The following is a 19469-nucleotide window of genomic DNA, read 5'->3' on the forward strand; positions in this document are numbered from 1 at the left end:
TAATTGCAGAACATAATTCCCTGCCAAGCTGCAAAACGTAAGCACTTTAAAGAACTAATCCATCACTGAGTTTTTCTTATCTTTTTGTACATCAAAAATAGCCAGAGGCAATCACCAGGAAGGTACAATTGAAACTGTAAAGTACCATTTTTCTAGCCCTATCTATCACAGATCAAAAATGGATAGATTGGATATTACCTTGGCTGCTACAGAAGAATTGGGCTTCTCCAAAAGGTCCCAGAGTTTTTTTCTCTTTTCTGCACAGCAGGTGTTATCAAATTCCTCTCCCTCCCTTTCACGCATGGTTTCTGCTTCTCTCTTGAGCTCCTCATTCATCTGTTCCTTTTTCTGGTGGTACCTTGCCTGGCAACAAGACTCTAGATAAATTTCATCAATTCCCCAATAGTCCAGTTCTTGGCTGAAGGACAAGGCGCACATTTCCTCCATCATGTGCAACTTGCCCGTGCGGTAAAAGTTCAAGATAGAAGTAAATGCCCCCGGGTGCCTATCAAAGAAATATTCGTTCTCCTCCAAGTTATAGTCATCACATATATCCATCAGGGATTCGTGAGTATTGCAATCTCTGAGTTTACCCAATCTTGTCCGTGGTAACCTGTCCAAGGTTCGCCATAAAACCTCATGTGCCAAGCCTCCCACGTTAAGCTTGACCCTTCTGGAACAAGCTTTGCTCCTGACAATTTCCATGGGATCCGGGGGCAAAGAGGTAGTAGATCGAGATCCATGTTTATTCATGCCTGCAGGCATTGCTTATCTTTAAAAAGACTGAAAGAGGCTGACAAATGATTCCTGGGCTCTCAGGGTTCCAGATAGGTTCTCTTCATCTGTTTTCCTGCTCCTCCATGCCTGTAAATAAAATAATCCACAGAATTACTGGTAACTTCAGCAAATTATATGGAAAGCTTCTTCCTTTGTTTGCAAAACTGCCTGTTTGTTCAATTAATCAGGGAGATATACAAATAGCTCCTTTAGTTTGCTCCAAGGAGCAGCAGAGACAGGAGATTGGCTGTCAGACACACAGGCTGCTGTTCAGTGTCATGGTGCTGAAACTGAACGAAAAGTCCTAAAGAAAGTGAACTGAAGGGAGTGGATGTTAATAGGAGCTTTTAGCCACTGAGCTAACAAAACCTTAGTACAGACTTTGTCCGATTCCATACGTTTTAGTGATAGGGAGCTATCCACTACCTAAAGTGCTGAAGACAAATTCTTGACATGTCTTCTCCAAAGATCTGTGCTGTGTCGTTCTGGAAAAGCTAGATCATCCTCCTAAGTCCAGCATCCATTTTAATTCATTTCAACTTTCTCAAAAGCATTCCAGATTCTTTTTTTTTTTCATTTTTACCTTTTAGATTAAAAATTAAGATAATTTTGTGGGCATGTTTGAACAGATAAGCGCATAAAGTGTTACCCCAGCCAATCATTCAAGCCATGTTAACATTTGTCATTTTAATGCCAGTTAGCCTTTTTCTGCCCTTTTGCAGTTCCTTCACAGACACATATGAGCAGAGGTTCCAAGCAGGAGCTTGTTTCTTGATAGGATGTTTTCTATTATCATTAGAAGCTTTGGGCTTTGGGAAAAGGATGTCTGGGAAATCGGGCCTATGGAACAAGCTAAAGGATCTGTTAATTTACTAGTTTTCAATGTTTCATCCAGAAAGGCCAACAATTAAACATCTTTACCCATAAAGTATATATGCCATAGAAAAATATAAGGAAATATCAAACTGTATATTCCATTATTCAAATATGTACTTTTTTGTATACAATCTTAAGAAAACACATTATATGCTATATTATACTTTCCCTGGGAGAGGAAAATCTTCTTTCCCTGGGAGAGGGAAAGAAGATTTTGCAATAATGCTGACATAAACTGTAGACCAACTTTTCCCATGGCCTTTTTGTTTTGCAGATAGGAATACAATTACCTACTGATTTCAAATGATCTATCTGATCATCTGTCCACTAAAATGCATGCATTTTCAGGCTGAAATATCAATATATATTTTGTATTCACTAGTTCTAAAATATCAAAGCATTGCTCATTTCACCCATGCATTTAGCTACATTTTCCACATAAATTCTCCTTCCCAAAGGGATGAATTATGTTTTAAACACTGAACAGATTATATTTAACAATTTAAGGGAAAAATTTGACATTTCCCCATTTACTCCCTCCATGTGCACTCCTCATCTTTTTGTAGCAGCCCAGGCTGACATTAACAATTTACAATAGTACATCTATTAGCAGCCTTGCTTTTAAAACTTACATAGCATTTCTTCTACAAGAAGAACATCTAACACAGAAGAAAACCAGGGTACTTTCACAGCGTTATATTCCTACTCTCTGGAAGTGGTAGCTTTTTCAATGCAATGGCAAAGTGGTTGCGGTCAAAACAAACCCCCAGACACATGTTGTGCACGCGCGCACACACACACACACACAGACTCATAATGTACATAGGGAAACCATCCATTTCCCCCCCCCCTCCAGTATTTTAAACATCCTTACACAACCCATCTCATTTAAGGAAGGTTACCTATTTTAAAGATCGGCCTACAGGTAGCTCGTGGGATGACAAAACATCAGGGCAGAGAGGAGAGGCAGACTTTTGAATAATGTGCTATTGAAAGGTCTGTAATTCTTTGCATGAAATGGGGAAGATGGGATTTAAATTTTTTTAATACCGTATTGTGGGAGGAAGACAAAATCTAAACCATACTGCTTCAATTTGTAGGAGACTGCATCAGCAGAGGTTGAAAGAAGAGCCAGGATGAAAAGGGGTGTGTATGTGTGTGTCTGTGTGTGTATTCATAAATGCATTTATGGCAAACAGGGTGCGAGGCCATCAGCTCCGCGCTTCCAAACAACCTGGCAATGGTGGCGGGAGCAATTAGGCTAGTGTGGTAGGGAGGACAAGAAGCTAAACTGAGTTTTTAGTCTAATGGAAACAATGATTTGCATATCTCTCTGTCGATCCTCTGGAAGGAGAGAATCCTTCCTCTCCACCAACGGGGGAATAAGAGAAGTCGTCATAACAACACGATATACATGTGTGCACGTATGCATATTGATATGTATTTATATATTTGGAAACGGCACCAACCCCGGGATGCCTGCCTGCCTGCCTGCCTGCCTTCCACCCTTCCTCGCACTGTTGCTTTCTCCCAGATGGCCTCAGCCACAAGATCCAGCAATCCTGGATCCTGGAGGGGCAGAAACCTTCCAGCCTCACCCAGCCCAGATTGCCCGCGGCCCGTCACAGCGTTGTGCCTCCGGATGAGGCGAGATCGCCGGCTTCCTCGCGGCCAACGCCGAGCGATCGCGGGAATCTCTTCCCTCCGCCGCTGCCCCCCAATTTCTCCTCTCTCCCCCTCCCTCCTCACCGTCTCTCACCTCGCCACTTACTTCCTTTCCCACGACCCCAGAGCAACGCCGGAGCGGTCTGTCGGCGGAGAGGCGGACATCAGTTAGGGGGAAGCTACATCCTGCTTCAGCCGAAGAAGACGGCGAGATCAGCAAAGCGGGCACGGCGGGTATCTTTCCTGGCGAGCCGGGGAGGCGGAGTGGAAGGTGGCGGCAGACGGGGAGAGAGGGGGGGGTGGAAACCCCCCCTCCGCTCACCAAATCCCGGGACAACCGAGCAGATGGGGAGGGGCGTCACGTGTCGTCCCCCTCCCCCAGTCTAAACCCTACAGCTGGTTCCCGAAAGGTAGATCGTTGAGAAGGAGGAGGGGGGAAAAACAACCCATCAGGCCCCTCCAATGGATCTTTTGAACTCCCGGGCTTCGGCTTCAGATCCACCGAACGTGTGAACGGGTTCCCGGGCTCCCTGAGAATCAAGAAGCGCTCCAAGGCAATTCCTCTCTCTCCCTTTTCTGTTTTTCCCCCCGTCTCGTTTCTTAACGGAGATCAACAAGTCCGGTGAGCCTCCGTCTCCCCCTCGCAATTCTGTCCTGGAGTTTGCTGCGGACGGGAATTGGAAGTTGAACGCGGGAAGAAGGGAAGAAAAGAGCGCCATCTCGAGTTCGGACGCGGCATTGCGGGCGAGAAGTTTAACGTTTGGCCTCTCCTTTGGAGGGGTTGCGACAAGAGGGAAGCCAGCAAAATGCGCCAGGTTTAATGAAGACATGGATCAAGAGTGAAAGACAGGTCAAGGCTTTTTTTTTTTAAGTTTAAAGCGGGGAGTAAACCATTTTTGGATTCCAAATGCCCTGTGTAGGAAGTTAAAACCCACCCCTCTCCTAGAAGAATGAAATATCCTAGGAAATATTTAAAAGGAAGAATATTATATTTCCCTGGATGAGAAATGGAGAAACATATTTTTAGGCAGGAAACAGATTCACTCTTAATAGTTCCCACCACCATCTGTCAATGGGTCATTAAGGCCTGAGCCAGTCTATTCTACATAACAAAGATCTACCCCATTTCATTGGCCTTCTTTGCACCACCAACCAAGTTTCATCCAAATTTAGCACACACAAAGCTAGCTATGACCTCTGACAGCAACCACTCAGGATACTCTTCCTGTACCCTAGGAAGTTCAAAGCCCAGAGAGGGCATAAAACCCAGGGACTCTCAGCATCTCTCCCCTTTTTTCTGCTTGGGAACTCAAGCGGTGTGATTCTGCTCAGGAGCTCAAGCCATGTGATCCTGCCCACCCTTAAACCATCTTTCCAAACAGCCTCCATGTTTCCAGTTTCTTTTTCTCCACTTGGAACTGAATACCCAGCTGGATATTTCTTCCAACACCTGGAAGAAGAGGCGGAGGTACTCTCATTCAGAAACATAGCCTTGGTGTTCAAGACAGTACAGAAAAAAAAACACATTTTATTTTCTACCTTGTCATCTTAACAGATAGGGGCAGTGGAAGACTTCCTCTGTCAGACATCCTGAGAACTTGCTATCACTTCTCGCAGCTGCTCTGCTAGTTCAGGCTTTCTCTTGAGTTGGGCTTGGCTCTCGATGGTCATGTAGTAATTTTTTTGCAGCAGAGAAAAGCATTGGCAGAAGCCATGGAGGCTTGTTGGATGAACAGGCTACTTAGCAAAATTGCAGGTGCTTGAGCTGCCTTTCTTTTCCTCCAATGTGAGCCTTCTCCCCCAGCGTCAACATAGCAGAGTTGCCATTAAAGCTGCAACTTTAAAAACAGATGTGGAAGCAGATTGGGAGGAGAGCAGAGGAGATGCATGTTTCGGAACAAACAGTAGCCAAATGAAAGATGGCATTTTTCCTTCAGAAGGATTGGAGAGTTCAAAACGGGGGGGGGGGAGAACTGTCGTATCACAGCAAGACAAGGCACATCATAAAAAGGGTGCAGGAGCTTTTACATGCTGGCCGTTAACAGAAAAAGAAGATCTCAGATAGAAGAGACTCGAGGCAGAAACAGTCTTCAGAACTGTTGATGCATACTAGCCGTAGTATAGAGCGGGGTTCTCTAACCTTGGCAACTTTAAGCCTGGCAGACTTCAACTCCCAGAATTCCCCAGCCAGCAATATCTGGGAGTTGAGGTCTGCCAGGCTTAAAGTTGCCAAGGTTGAAGAGCCTTGGTATAGAGCCATGATGGCAAACCTATGGCACGCGTAGCCATTTGTCAGGGCATGCAAGGCGATGCCCTGTCAGCTGGCCAGCGCACATGCGCGTGCTGGCCAGCTGACTTCAGCCTTCTTTTGAGGCTGTTTTTCGCCCTCCGGAGGCTTCCCTGAAGCCTCCAAAGCACGAAAAACCGGCCCTACGGTTTTTCAGGAACGGCCTTCCGGTTGGCTCTTAGGACCGTTTTTTGCCCTCCGGAGCCTTCAGGAGGCTTCCCTGAAGGCTCCAGAGGTCGAAAACCAGCCATACGGACAAACAGGAAGTCACCATTCCCAAACTTCCAGGTTCCACGTAGGTCTGTTTCTTGCCCTGCGTAGGCTTCAGGGAAGCTCCTGAGACCTCCTGAGGGCATCTGGGGATGGCAGGGTACTGTTTTTGCACTCCCCAGGCTCCTAAAAAGCCTCTGGAGCCCGGGGAAGGCAAAAAAATCGGGGCAAAAGCAGGGGGGGTCGCTGATTGTGTGCATCTGTGCACGCATAGCATTATGGGTATGGCATGCTGATAACCACCCCCCTGTGCTCCCCCCACTTTTGGCACGGCAGCCAAAAAAGGTTGCCATCACAAGTATAGGGGAGGTCTATAGAGGTCTTACTCGCCATCTTCAGGCTTGTGTTTTGGGTTTAAAGCATGGTCGGAGCTGCCGTCTTTCTATAAATCTTGGTGGGGGTGTGTGGAGTGCTGGCTTTGAGTTAATCTGTGCAGGATGGTGATGGGATTGTGCATTTGAATAGCGGTTGGTGTGTGGTTTTTTCCGGTAGATGGTGTATCCTAGGGAGCCATTGGGTTTTTTGTAGATTAGGACGTCCAGAAAGGGAAGTTGGTTGTCAGCTTCTATTTCCATAGTAAACTGTATTTTGGGGTGTAGGCTGTTGAGATGTGTGAGGAAGTTGTCCAGGTTTTCCTTCCCGTGTGGCCAAATTACGAAAGTGTCGTCTACATATCTAAGCCAGAGTTTGGGTTTGTGTTCAGATTTATCTAAGGCATTGGTTTCAAAATGTTCCATGTATAGGTTTGCAATGATGGGTGAGAGGGGTGATCCCATAGGTGCTCCTTCTATCTGTTTGTATCTTTATCCATTGTGGATGAAGTATGTGTTGGTTAGGCAGTGGTTGGTCAGGTCCAGGATGTGCTTAGGGGGGTTGTGTTTGTTTTGGATGGCTGTCAAGGCTTCTTTTATAGGCACTTGGGTGAAGAGGGATATGACATCGAAGCTCACTTGTAGATTGCTGGGTTGTAGGTTTTGTTTCTTTATTGTTTCTGTGAAGTGGAGCGAGTTTTGTACGTGTGAGGTGATGGATTCTGTATAGGGCTGAAGTTGTTTGGCAAGAAATTTGGCAAGATTCTGTAGAGGTGAAAATCTACGAGTGTGTGTGTAATAAGAGCAATAACTAATAATAATTGAGTAGTAATAGTCTGGAGTATAGTATAAGCATTGTCATAGTAATATTAATTGAACATTAATTGTATACAGATAGCAACGCAATATAGGGAGCGCTGGTGTATCACTTTCGCATGTTTGCTTTACAAAATAAGATCTCTCCCCAACCCTTATAGTGAGATTTAACCAGTGACGTGCGGTGAGGTTTATGGCTGGTGAGGCTGGTGACGTCATTAGGAAGGCAGGAAATGGGACAACGTGTGAAAGAGGCTGAGGCAGCCTCAGCCTCCTCCACACGTGGTCCCATTCCCCGCCTTCCTGAGTCAACATGAAGGGGACCGCGGAGCGCTCACGCTCCGCGGTCCCCTTCATGTTGACTCGGGAAGGCGGGGAATGGGACCACATGTGCCTTTTCCCTTTTCTCTTTTCTTTTCTTTTCATGATGAGAGCAGTGAGGCTCTGTCTCCCCTGCCTCCCCTGACCGCACGTCCCTGGATTTAACAAAACCACCAGTTCAGGATCCATTGCTTTTCTCTTAAATCTGGGTCAATGTAATTGGGTACAGTTTAGAAAAGAACCTATGACAAGGCCAACTCCTTGTTCTATCCAAAATCCAAAAGCATACCAAGCAAATGGTTGATCACATCCAGTGAAGACAAGCCCAACCCCTTTCCTAATAATTGATTGCACTATCAAACTATTCTTGCTTTCCATAATTTAAAACCATTATTCATGTACTACAACTTGGAATAAGAAACAGCAGCTCTTGATCATCTCTTGTGTGACGTTTGTTTATGTCCTTGAAAAGTGCTTCTATACCCTTCCCTCATAGTAAGTCATCTTTTTTCAAGGTTACGTTTACCCTATTCCTTCTGTTCTTTTTACTGTATATTCACCTCACTTCTCTAATCCATCAAAAGTATTATTATTTTCTTTTGGGGTATTTTTTAAACTATTAGTTCTATCACCCAATTTTGATCCATAAGCAAATTTGATAGTGTTTTTTTTAACACCATTTTTATATGGGTTTGTTTAGCTTTGGTTTACTGCTAAAAAGTGTGAACCTAGCTGTTGTGACTGGTAGACTATATTTTATGATTAGGCTTGTTAGCCCAGTTCTGTGGGGTTTTTTAAATAGTACTTTTATGGTTGTGAAATGTAGATATTGCATTATATTTTTTTAATAAAGATGTTTATTCAGTATAATATAGATTAAATATTATTAACATCATTATGTTGAGATAACAGACCATTGAAAAATTTAAAAGAAAAAAATATATCAGTATTATGATTTAAAACTGCAGTGTTAATGAGCATAACATTATTTAGCTTTTTCACCCAGAATTGAATATAATGTTTAAAAACCACTGCAGGTTGCATCAAAGTATTTGCTGTATGATAAAGTTTTGGTCTTAAGCTCATTACTTGGTATTAAAGTCTCCACTATGATGTATATTAAAGTAATGTATTATTACTTAACATTGTTTGTGCATATTGAAAAAAAAAGATCTTAAGAAGATGTTGGATAGCCATTTGTCTGAAACGGTATAGGGTTTCCTGCCTAGGCAGGGGGTTGGACTAGAAGACCTCCAAGGACTCTTCCAACTCTGCTATTGTATTGTATTGTATTATTGTAAAGTCTCCACTTTGATGTATATTAAAGTAATGTATTATTACTTAACATTGTTTGTGCATATTGAAAAAAAAAGGAAGACAAATTTGTATTGTACGTATTATTGTAAAGTCTCCACTTTGATGTATATTAAAGTAATGTATTATTACTTAACATTGTTTGTGTATATTGAAAAAAAAAGGAAGACAAATTTGACAGTAATTAAATACAAAAAAACAAGAAAAAAGGCTATTCAATTTTTAACTTCCCCCTTTTTATGCTTCTGGTAATTTGCAATATTTGTAGACATTTGGGCCCCCTTATGAGCGCAACTGTGATGGTTTATTTTTGTTGTGCTGTGTGATGATCCAGTTCTGTATTGTCCACCTGCTGTCCATTCACTTTCCAAGACCCAACCCATTCCAGCTTTCATAGCCTTTTGTGGGTTTGTTAGCTTACAAGACACCGAAATGGAGAAAATCAGTCAAACAAAATGAAGGCTGCACCCTCTTATCCTTCCCCGTCTTTTAGATATACAATACAATACAATACAATAGTAGAGTTGGAAGGGACCTTGGAGGTCTTCTAGTCCAACCCCCTGCCTAGGCAGGAAACCCTATATGACGTAGTCAGACCCAGTTCATCTCTTTGCCTAATCCCATCAGACCCAAACTGCTTGCCCCAGACAAAGTTCCCCTGCAAGTCCATCTGAGCCAAACAATAGAAGCCTCCTCACCAGCCCAGACCCTGGGATGCCTTTACAAGGAAATTGCAACACAGAGAAACACCAACCTTCCATCGATGGAATTCTGGCACTGGAAGTCCACACATCTTCAAATTGCCAAGATTGAGAAACGCTGAACATTCACAGTGTTTCTCAACTTGAGAATTGTAAGCTGCATGGACTTCAACTCCCAGAGTTCCCAACCCTGCCAGTCGATTCCCCAATTGAGGTCCCTGCATCTTAAAGTTCTCAAGGTTGCTCTGTCAGTAATGGCCTCCACATTCCATCTCCTTTAACCCCCCCCCCCCCAAATGCCCATTTGCCTGACAATAGAACTCACCACAGGTACAAAGATGTGTAGAATTTCTCCAAACTGGTGCGCACATTGTATCTCTCGGATTTCCCACCTTGTAGCCCACCAATTCCATTCAGGTACTCCTTGCTTAATGACTCCTCAAAGCTACAATGGTGCTGAGCAGATAACTATTTGCAGTCGGTCCTCAGATTTACAGCCATTGTAGCATCCAGCAGTCACTTGATTGGAATCTGGGCACTGGGCAGTCCACCCACATTTACAACTGGAATGTGAGTTTCAATTCCACCACCTTTCTCTCTCCCATCTCTGCCCTCTGGTGACCCTGCCCTCGGCTGCCCCCTGCTGCTCTGAGCCAATATTGGGAAAGTTATGCCTAGCCAGCAGCTGCCTCTTCAAGGGCCAGTCATGCATGACTCAGCAATCGGAGAAAAAAGATGGCGAAGGTCAGTTGGGGTGACATTGGATGATTCCCTGCTTGTGAATGGAGCCAAACTTTCTCTTATATCATTCTCTATCTGGTAGGAATGTGGAATGAGCCTCAGTCAGGTTTCTTTGTTAGCAGAAAGAAAGAAAAACAGCACAGCAATTTAGAGCTAGAAGGCTACCCAGAGGTCATCTAGTCCAACCCCCTGCTGCAGCAGGAAACCTTACATTGTATGGATTATTTTGGCCCCTCTAACAGAGAGGAAAATTGCCAGAAAGGATAATGAGTTTACTAGGACAAGGCTGCCATGCAGAGGAAGGCAGAGATAGTCCTTGACTTATAACTACAATTGAGCCCAAAATTTTGTTTGCTAAGCTTCACCACATTTTACCCAATCCATGACATCTCCTGGTGAGTGACATCAAGTTGGCCATGCCCACCCAGTCACATGACCGCCAAGCCACTCCAACCTGGTCACATGACTGCCGAGCCACTCCCACCCAGTCACATGACTGCTGAGCCACTCCCACAAAACAGGCCACACCTACAGAATAGGTTCTAAAATATTTTGAAACTCACACTGGGTGACAAGGAGGGTGCAGGGCAGTGGTAGGTTTCAATTTTTTTTAGAACCTCTTCTGTAGATGTGGCCTGCTTTGTGGGAGTGGCTTGCTGGCCATGTGACTGGGTAGGAGTGGCTTGCCAGCCAAGTGACTGCGGGGCAAACTTGTAAAATGTGGTGAAACTCACTTAACAACGCTGTTGCTTAGCAACCAAAATGTTGGCTCAGAAACTCTGGCATGTGAAGCACGCAAGTCTTAAAGCTGTCAAGTGCACCCCTAACACTTTAGAAATAAAACCCCAGGGATGTTCAAACTTGACAGCTTTAAGACTTGTGGACTTCAACTCCCAGAATTCCTCCTCCAGTCATGTTGGCTCAGGAACTCTGGCATTGAAGTGTGCAAGTCTTAAAGCTGTCAAGTTACAAGACCGTTGCACCCCTAACCCTTTAGAAAAAAAACCCCAGGGGTGTTCATACTTGACAGCTTTAAGATTTGTGGACTTCAACTCCCAGAATTCCTCCTCTGGCTCTTCAACTTGATGATGTGCGGACGGGTGGGGGGAGGGAGCTGAAACCGGTTCTAAACGGCACTGTAGATTTGTGGAACCTCTTCTATAGAAGAGGTTAGAACTGGCAGGAACCCACCCCTGGTGCAGGGGTAAGCAGAGTGCAGGCCGGAGGTGGCGCAAGGCAGCCAAAAGGGTAGATAGGAGGGGGAGAGAAGTGAGGGGGGGATTTGAAATGGAGATGAGCTTCTCCTCACACAGGAGAAGTGTGAGGTCAACCACAACCAGGACTACCAAAACTGCCGTCGCTTAGCAGTGCAGTCACATGGGTTTTTTGTGCCTCATAGCCACTTTGCATAGCGAAGGATATTCTGTTCCCAATTAGGGTTACTAAATGAGGATTATCTGTATACGTCTCTGCTTTTGGGAACAGGGTTTTTCTCATTGTATATTGTATTGCTGTGTGATGGGAATGAGATTGCAGAGTTCTGGAAGGGCTTTCATGACGGAGATGAAAGATTATTATTTTTTTAACAAAATCTCCCTGAAAAGAGAACACAACTACAGTATCACAGTGATGTAAGATCATTCTTCCTCTTGAAGAATGGTTTCTCTTGGGGAACTTCTTTTATTTTAAAGGCATTTCTTTGATGTATATATAGAGAAAGATACAGGACAGCAGCATTAAGAGCATCAGAACGCAGCCGCGCGGGTGATTATGGGGAGCTCAAGATACTCCCATGTCACACCTCTCCTGCGCGAGCTGCACTGGCTACCTGTGGTTTTTCGGGTGCGTTTCAAGGTATTGATTACCATCTTTAAAGTGCTCCATGGCACAGGACCCAGTTACCTGTGGGATCATATCCTCCCGCACACATCCCTACGACCAATGCGCTCTCACAGGGAGGGACTACTGCTGGTGCCGTCCACTAGGCAGTGCCAGCGGGCGACGCCTAGGGGTAGGACCTTCTCTGTGATGGGCCCAACCCTCTGGAATGACCTCCCCCCCGACATTAGAACTACCACTGACTTCCGTTCCTTCCGTCAAAAATTAAAGACTCACCTGTTTCGATTAGCTGGCCTGGCACATTCTTAGTTTTTACCTCCCGATGGATATATTTTAATGGGTAATTTTGGGTAATATTTTAACTTGGGTTATTAGAGTTTTTAATGTACTATATTTATTATTCTATATACAGTCTTGTAACCTCCTCCACCTACGTATTTAATTATTTAACTGTTTTATGTATGTATTTTATAACGCATTTTAGTGACTGTACACCGCCCCGAGTCCCTTTCGGGAGAGGGGGCGGTCTATAAATACGAATAATAAATAAATAAAATAAATAAAAATCGTGATACAAAGCAGGAGCAAGGAGGATACATCTGTTCAGATGTTGGATTATAATATCCAGCAACCCTAAAGCAACAGAACTATGGGCTGACAACCTCCTTCCTCAAGGCAGCCATTAATCAGTCAAACCTCCTTACTTATTGTTTTAGCATCATTACCTGAGGGAATATTCTTGATTTAGTTGTAAAATACCTGCTTTGCATGAAGAACATCTCAAATTCTATCCCTGGGCTGAGGCTACTAAGCTTAAGTTCTTTTACATGAAAAACATGTTCGCTGCAGCGCTTTAGTTTCCTTTTGTTGATCAGGCTGAATTTCTGATTCTGACTAGGGCTTAAGAACTTTTTGAAGGAGCTGTGGTGGCCCAGTGATTAGAATAAATTATTGCAGGCTAACTCTGCCGGCTGCCACCAGATCGATCTTCCGTGGCTCATGATTGACACAGCCTTCTATCTTTTAGAGGCTGGTAAAATGAGGACCCAGATTGTAACGGGCAATATGCTTACTCTGTAAACCGCTTAGAGAGGGTTGTAAAGCTCTATAAAGCAACATATAAGGGCTATTGCTATAGTGCTATACTGCGTTGGAGGATGCAAATACTTCATGGGCATTGTATTATAAATTACAGGTGCAAATGCAATGAGTCTTCCTAGTGTAGATGCACAGTGTTATGAGATGCAGAGCATAGAGGGTATGCATGCATGTCTGGAGCTTTACCGTCCAGTTTTCATAACCTATGCTGCTTCGTATATATTTTAAGGTAATAAAGGTAAGCTATAATTCTAATGCTAAATAAATATTGAATGCTTCTAGCACTACGTTATGGACAAGTCAGCCAGAGTAACCTGGAAACATGTGCACATTGGGAAGAGCTGTGGTGTAAAGGGGTTTGGGGTAATTGGATACATTAAGCCTTCAGACCACAAGTCCCTGAACAGCTATAAGCATTTGTTGCATTGCTGGCTCATTCATGCTGAAAGTTCTCTGACAGATGCTGCTTCATGTCAAACCACCAAAGGCTGCTTCATGTCAAACCACCAAAGGCTTTCGTTAAGAGCCACTGGCTTGTCAGGAAAGTTGGACTTCCCATTAGGTAATCTTCTCCTGAAACTAATGCTTTTAAATAATGATTCATCTAAGGAAAATTGAACATTTTGTGATGGGAGTGCTTGCTTGAGGATATCTATATCAAAATGTACTTCATGGACTTGTAACTGGAGGTTTTCATATGTACTGGAAGTAAGATGAGATATGGAAGAGAAGATATGGAATGAGGATGGTCTTGGTACAGCACTTGGAGATCACCAGGTTGGGAAATCTGAATAAACTCATTTATTCATTTGTGTCCTCTAATAGAAAGGAAAACCTCCACCTTGTAATTTGTTAAAAATATATATATTTAGGTATTCTCGAGATGAATAAATGTAATCCTATCCAAAAGAAAGTTTGCAACAAGGCCAAAATTTCATAAAATTGACATCGTTTATTTATGCTTGGGCTTGTTATTTGAAGTATAACATTTGTTCCAGGCCAGGAAAGGACATCCTGCATTGGCACCTTCTGAAGTGAGCACTGAGTGCTTCTGTACCGGAGACAAATTCCTTGTGTGTCTCGTCACACTTGGCCAAATAAAGTATTCAATTCACCTTTTGAAATGGGATTCAGTTTCAGGTAAAAATAGGACTGCATCATGATTGTTCCGGTAGTTCTGTTTTAAAATGTAATTGCTAAAAATTAAAAAGCAAATGTGCTTTTCCACTGAGAAATGTAAAAGCAGTCCATGAATTTACATATATTAAAGATAAATGTAAATGTCTAAGAACTGTCTAAGACTGTTCTTTAAAGATGCTAGGTAGAATTATGGGCTACTGCAGTGGTTCTCAACCTGTGGTCCAAAGATGCCTGGGGGGGGGGGCGCACAATGTCATCACAGAGGGTCTGTGAAGGCTTGAAGAAATATTGTGATTTAAACCTTGAGTCTTGGGGGTCCATGGCCACAAAAAGTATTTAAATGTTGTATCCATGGTGAAGAAAAGGTTGATAACCACTGGGCTATTGGCTTCACCTTCTTAGGTCCTATCCTTTATGCTAAATCTATTCAGAGTAATCTTTTCTTTCAAAGTTATCTGAACACTCTGCTTTAAGATGTAAAAGAATTGTCACTCAATGTCATGTAAAGGATTTCATCTGAAGCCCTGGATTTAACATCAGATTCTGAAAGATTACTAATTATAGGTTCATGAACAATATTTAGTATACTGTATGTGGTGTAATGGTTAGAGCAATAGACGGAATGGATTACGTGTGTGGAGCAGAGGTGGTATTCAAGCCAGTTGTGATAGGTTCTGGAGAACCTGTAGCAGAAATTTTGAGTAGTTCGAAGAACCCGCAAACAAGCTGGCCCTGCCCCCGCTGCATCCCAGCTGATCTTCTTTTGATGCCATGAACAGGAGAACAGAGCTGAAAGCAGGTTAGTGGGGTGGGGAGGGAATGGGGATTTTGCAGTAACCTTTCCCTGCCACGGCCACAAAGCCATGCCCACAGAACTGGTAGTAAAGATTTTTGAATCCCATCACTGGTATGGAGGTGGGATTTTGACCACTATTTCTCAAACCTGCCTTATAGAAAAGTTGTGAATATAAAAATCTATGTTTTCTTCCTTATGCTTTCTGGAAAACAAACATGCTTATCTATACGTATATAAAGGCAATAAAATGGACTGAGAATGCTGGTAAACAAATGTGCATAGGCATGAATCTGATTCTAAAGCCTTCAGGCATTTCAAATTCTTGTTATGGATGGGAGCTTTATGGAACACCCCTTCATTTCCAAAAGAGCCCTCCTTGAAAGCCTGAGGTTTGATCAGATAACAGAGATATAAAAATTTGGAAATGCAACGACAGAAAAATGAAATTATGAGTTCCACATCCAATACAATTGTGTTTATTTTAGGAAAGGTATATCTGTCCTTTCTACAAAACATTCAACAATACATGGTCATAAGAAAATAAAACCAGTTAATCCAACTGAATTAACAATTTAAACAACTAAAGAGCAATAGCAGCATAATAAACAATTGTGTAAGAGTATCCGATGAGATTTCATGGAAACAGTTTTAGATCAGCATTTTTCAAACTTGGTAACTTCAAGATTCAACTCCTGAATAGCACTTTAAAGTCCACACATCTTAAAGTTGCCAAGTTTGAAAAACACTGATCTAAATCAATTTTGAACAGGACACCTCATTTATTCTTCACTTTGGTGTTTTGTTGTTGTTTTTTTCCTAAAGCTTTTATTTAATTCTGAGATTATTTCTTTGTTCTGTTAAAGATATGTGTCAATTCTCATTTAAAAGAAATGTTTTACAATAGTATTTGCTTATTTTTGTTTTATAACAGCATCTACAAATATTTCCAGAGGGAAATTAAACAGCAAAAACTACGCAGGCTCTTACCATTTTAAAAAAGTAATACATTTATTACAGCATACTTTTTTGGTGAACTGTAGTCTCCAAAGACTGCTTGCTTCTGTTTGATGCTGGAAAATGAAAGTCTAGCTTTAAGGGGAAAATGTAATAATAACAACACCGGGAACGTGTTTGGTTTGGTTTTCCCATAGAAGTGATTTCTGTAGTTTTTGCCTGGACTCAGGTATAAACATACTTGGTATGTCATTTAAAGTGTCAGGCTGTGTCTGAAAAAAAAAGCTGCTATACTCTATATTGAGGTCCCCAACAATACTGCCTGTTAGGAAATGGGCCCCAAAAGCATCAGGTGAGTGAATGAAGCTACATTTGTCCTTGCGCAGGTCTAGGTTGTGCGCAAAGCTATCCCCCCTCCCCCGCCCGCAGTCCTTGGAAGTTTTCTTCCATGAAACTGATCCCTGGTGCCAGAAAGTTTGGGGACCACTGCTCTATACAATCTGTTGAAGATCCTATGAAGCAATGTTTTTCACACTTGACAGTTTTAAGATATGTGGAAATAAGCCCCCCAAATTCCCCTGTCAGTATTAGAATTGAAGCCCACACATCATCCCAAGTGCTTTTTCAAGAGGCAACTGGACTTTCTGGTTTTTCTTAGAAGACTTTTCTCTTCTCATGCAAGAAGCTTCTTCAGCTTCTTAGATGGGAATCAAAACTAAGAAAAAACCAGAAAGTCCAGTTGCCCCTTGAAAGAGCACCTTTGGGACTACCATAACATGGATAACTAAGAATCTCCATAGACAAGCCCACGCATCACAAAATTGTGAAGTCTGAAAATTATGGCTGTAACTAAAGGTACATTTGGAATGGAAGGATTCATCCTGCTGGTTATATGGGCTAAATTGTTGTGTATACTAACTGTAAGACAGACTAATTAAACACAAGGGCTAGAGTCTTATTTTTCATGAAGTCATACCGGTTTCAAAGTAGACGAACTTAGCTATCATGGTTTGTAAACCATGGTCTGGGATTTGGATGTATGAATTTTGGGTGTGTATATATAACTAGCAACTCCATTGGATCAATCCATGCTGTTTTCTTAGCAACATTTTTGGCAAATGCCAGTGTCTTTTTCCTAGGTCTGAAGGAAAGGGACTAGCCCAGGGTCACCCTAAGACAGGCCTAGAACTGGGTTTCCAGCCCTGTATCTTTAACCAAACAGATACCAAAATGGCTGTCATTTGTGAACTAGGTCACTTGAAATGGTCTATTTGCATCAACATCTCCCCCTCTCTCCCAGAAATACTGGTTTACAAAAATATGATCAAAAATATCTGCAACTTGCAGAATAACATAAAATGCACTTTCATAGATAAACATAAATCAGCTTCTCTAACTCGATGTTTTCCAGCTGCATTAAACTACAATTCTCAGAATTCCCAGACACCATATCTGGAGGACCATAGTTGACAAAGACAGACGGAGCACTGGACCAGAATATTTTTCTGAATTCAAACTGATTTTTAAAAAGTGCTTTTGTCTTTTCTGCTTCTTTTCTTTTTTTTAACATAGAAAGGAATTTCAGTTAAAATCCATATAAAAGGAGTGTGGTGTTTTGCATTAATTCCATTATGATTGTACCCAACGAGAAATGGAAGTATGCTAGTAATTCATTGTAAAGTATTCCTCCTATGATCTATACACACACACCCCTCTTGTTTTCCACAAGGGTTTTTTTTTTCAGATAAGAAGTCGTCATAAGCTGAGAGGCTACAGAGTGATGGAGAGAGGTCAAACTGAAAAAGTAACGGCCTCATCCACGATAGCTTATATTAGACAGATTTCTTCATGACTTCTGAAATATCCTGAGAATGAGGTAGAAAAACTTAAGCAACCTTCACAAGGTGGAGAACAGTTTCAGGAAATTGAAAAACAGAATGTGGTCTAATATTAGACATTTCCCATCCTTTTAGTAAAGGGCCCTCAAAATTAATTCCAACGGTAACTAACAAGCATTGTTTCTTTGCAGATTATGCACTAGACAGAATGACTGGAGAAATGGACCATCACTTTACTGGTCTTTCAATTTATATCGTATTCTGACATCGGTTTCTGGCTGCAGTATTCCAAATCCATATCTCTCCTTGTCAAAGCCTGGTATCTCCTTAGCAGGATCCATCAGTTCCAAATCAAAACAGTTTAAGAGGTGGAAAACAGATCTGTAAATAGGAGAAAGCAGAAACAAATCAGTATAGCCAGTGATATTGACTTTGCATTTTTATTGTGCTTTAATATCAAGAAGTAGAAATACCTAGGCTAGCGACGGCGAACCTTTTTTGGCTCACGTGCCATAAGTGGGGGGAGCGCAGGGGGTAGTGTGCGGGCGTGCCGCACCCATAATGCAATGCGTGACACCCCCCTCAGTGCACATTTTTTGCATGCTTTTTTTGCCCTCCCCAGGCTCCAGAGGCTTTATAGGAGCATGGGGAGGGTGAAAACAGCCTCCCCTGCCCCCCCGGAAGCCCTCCGGAGGCTTGAGGGACCTTCAGGATGCTTCCCTGAAGCCTCCGGAGCAGTCAAAACGAACCTCCGAGTAAACCGGAAGTGACTTCCAGTTTGCTCAGAGAGTCGTTTTGAGCGCTCCGAAGGCTTGAGGGACCTTCAGGATGCTCACTGAAGCCTCCAGAGCAGTCAAAACGACCCTCCAAGCAAACCGGAAGTCCGTTCCCAAACTTCCGGTTTGCCCGTAGGGCCGTTTTTTGCACTCCGGAGGCTTCAGGGAAGCTCATGAAGCCTCTGGAGGTCCTCCGGGGGGAGCGGGGGAGGCTCTTTTCGCCCTCCCCAGGCTCCTATAAAGGCTCTGGAGCCTGGGGAGGGCGAAAAATGGCTTTAAAAAAGGGTGAACTCAGCTGGCCAGTGCGCATGTGTGCCCTGACAAATGGCTCCGCGTGCCACCTGTGGCACGCGTGCCATAGGTTTGCCATCACTGACCTAGGCTCAACACCAAAAAAGAAGGGATATTTAAACAAACATTACAATTGTAAAATTAGGCTGTACATTTGTAAAACACGGTGCAAATTTGCACCGTGAGTCCTTATCCTATTGAAAGTAAACGTGATCTTATGCAGCTTTGCTCCGAATAACGTGTGGCTTTATTGGATATTTCTAAAAGACACTGGCAGCCAGAGATGTGATTCTTAACAAATTTATCCAGCAGTAAGATCCAGAAAAACTTTTTTTTAAACAAACTATGGCTTGTAGCCCCTTCACACCCAGAAAAGCAAGCACAACAAGTCCTCAGTATGCATGGGCTGAGATATTTGTAGGCAATCAGCGTAAGCTCTCTAAATGGATCAGTAAATGAATCCTTGAAATTTTGCTAAGGCAAAATTGAATAACAGACCAACTACCAAACTGAGGGTAGGCTATTACTAATTAACAGTGAACAGGGATCTATTCTGGGGTAGATAAGGAAACTAACGTCTGCTGCCTGTTTTGAATTGCAAAGTAACACCTGACATGCACGTCAAGCAGAACTTGTGGTTGACATTCATCTTGTCTCC

General features: G+C 42.8%; 2 protein-coding genes across 6 annotated transcripts in view; both read right to left on the minus strand.

Annotated features, from left to right (window-relative positions):
* Positions 1–9979, minus strand: part of KCNB1 (potassium voltage-gated channel subfamily B member 1) — a 198842-nt gene extending 188863 nt beyond the window's left edge. Inside the window, exons 1-2 of one of the 4 annotated variants that reach the window (XM_081946197.1) lie at positions 4858–5156; positions 199–864 (exon numbers count right to left, since the gene is read on the minus strand). In XM_081946197.1, coding sequence (XP_081802323.1) covers positions 199–765 — 567 coding nt within the window. In that variant the 5' untranslated portion in view covers positions 766–864; positions 4858–5156. Of the gene's footprint in view, positions 1–198; positions 865–3412; positions 3847–4857; positions 5157–9663 lie in introns of those variants that run through there. The other 3 variants (XM_081946199.1, XM_081946198.1, XM_081946196.1) reach the window with 3 other exon arrangements.
* Positions 9980–15414: 5435 nt separating this feature from the next.
* PTGIS (prostaglandin I2 synthase) overlaps positions 15415–19469 on the minus strand; it is a 61732-nt gene continuing 57677 nt past the window's right edge. For both annotated transcript variants that reach the window (XM_081946207.1, XM_081946208.1), the window contains exon 10: positions 15415–18125. In XM_081946207.1, coding sequence (XP_081802333.1) covers positions 17978–18125 — 148 coding nt within the window. In that variant the 3' untranslated portion in view covers positions 15415–17977. The remainder of the gene's footprint in view (positions 18126–19469) is intronic.

This window comes from Natrix helvetica (assembly GCF_964273705.1).
Source record: "Natrix helvetica genome assembly, chromosome: 3".
Classification (NCBI taxonomy): Eukaryota; Metazoa; Chordata; class Lepidosauria; order Squamata; family Natricidae; genus Natrix; species Natrix helvetica.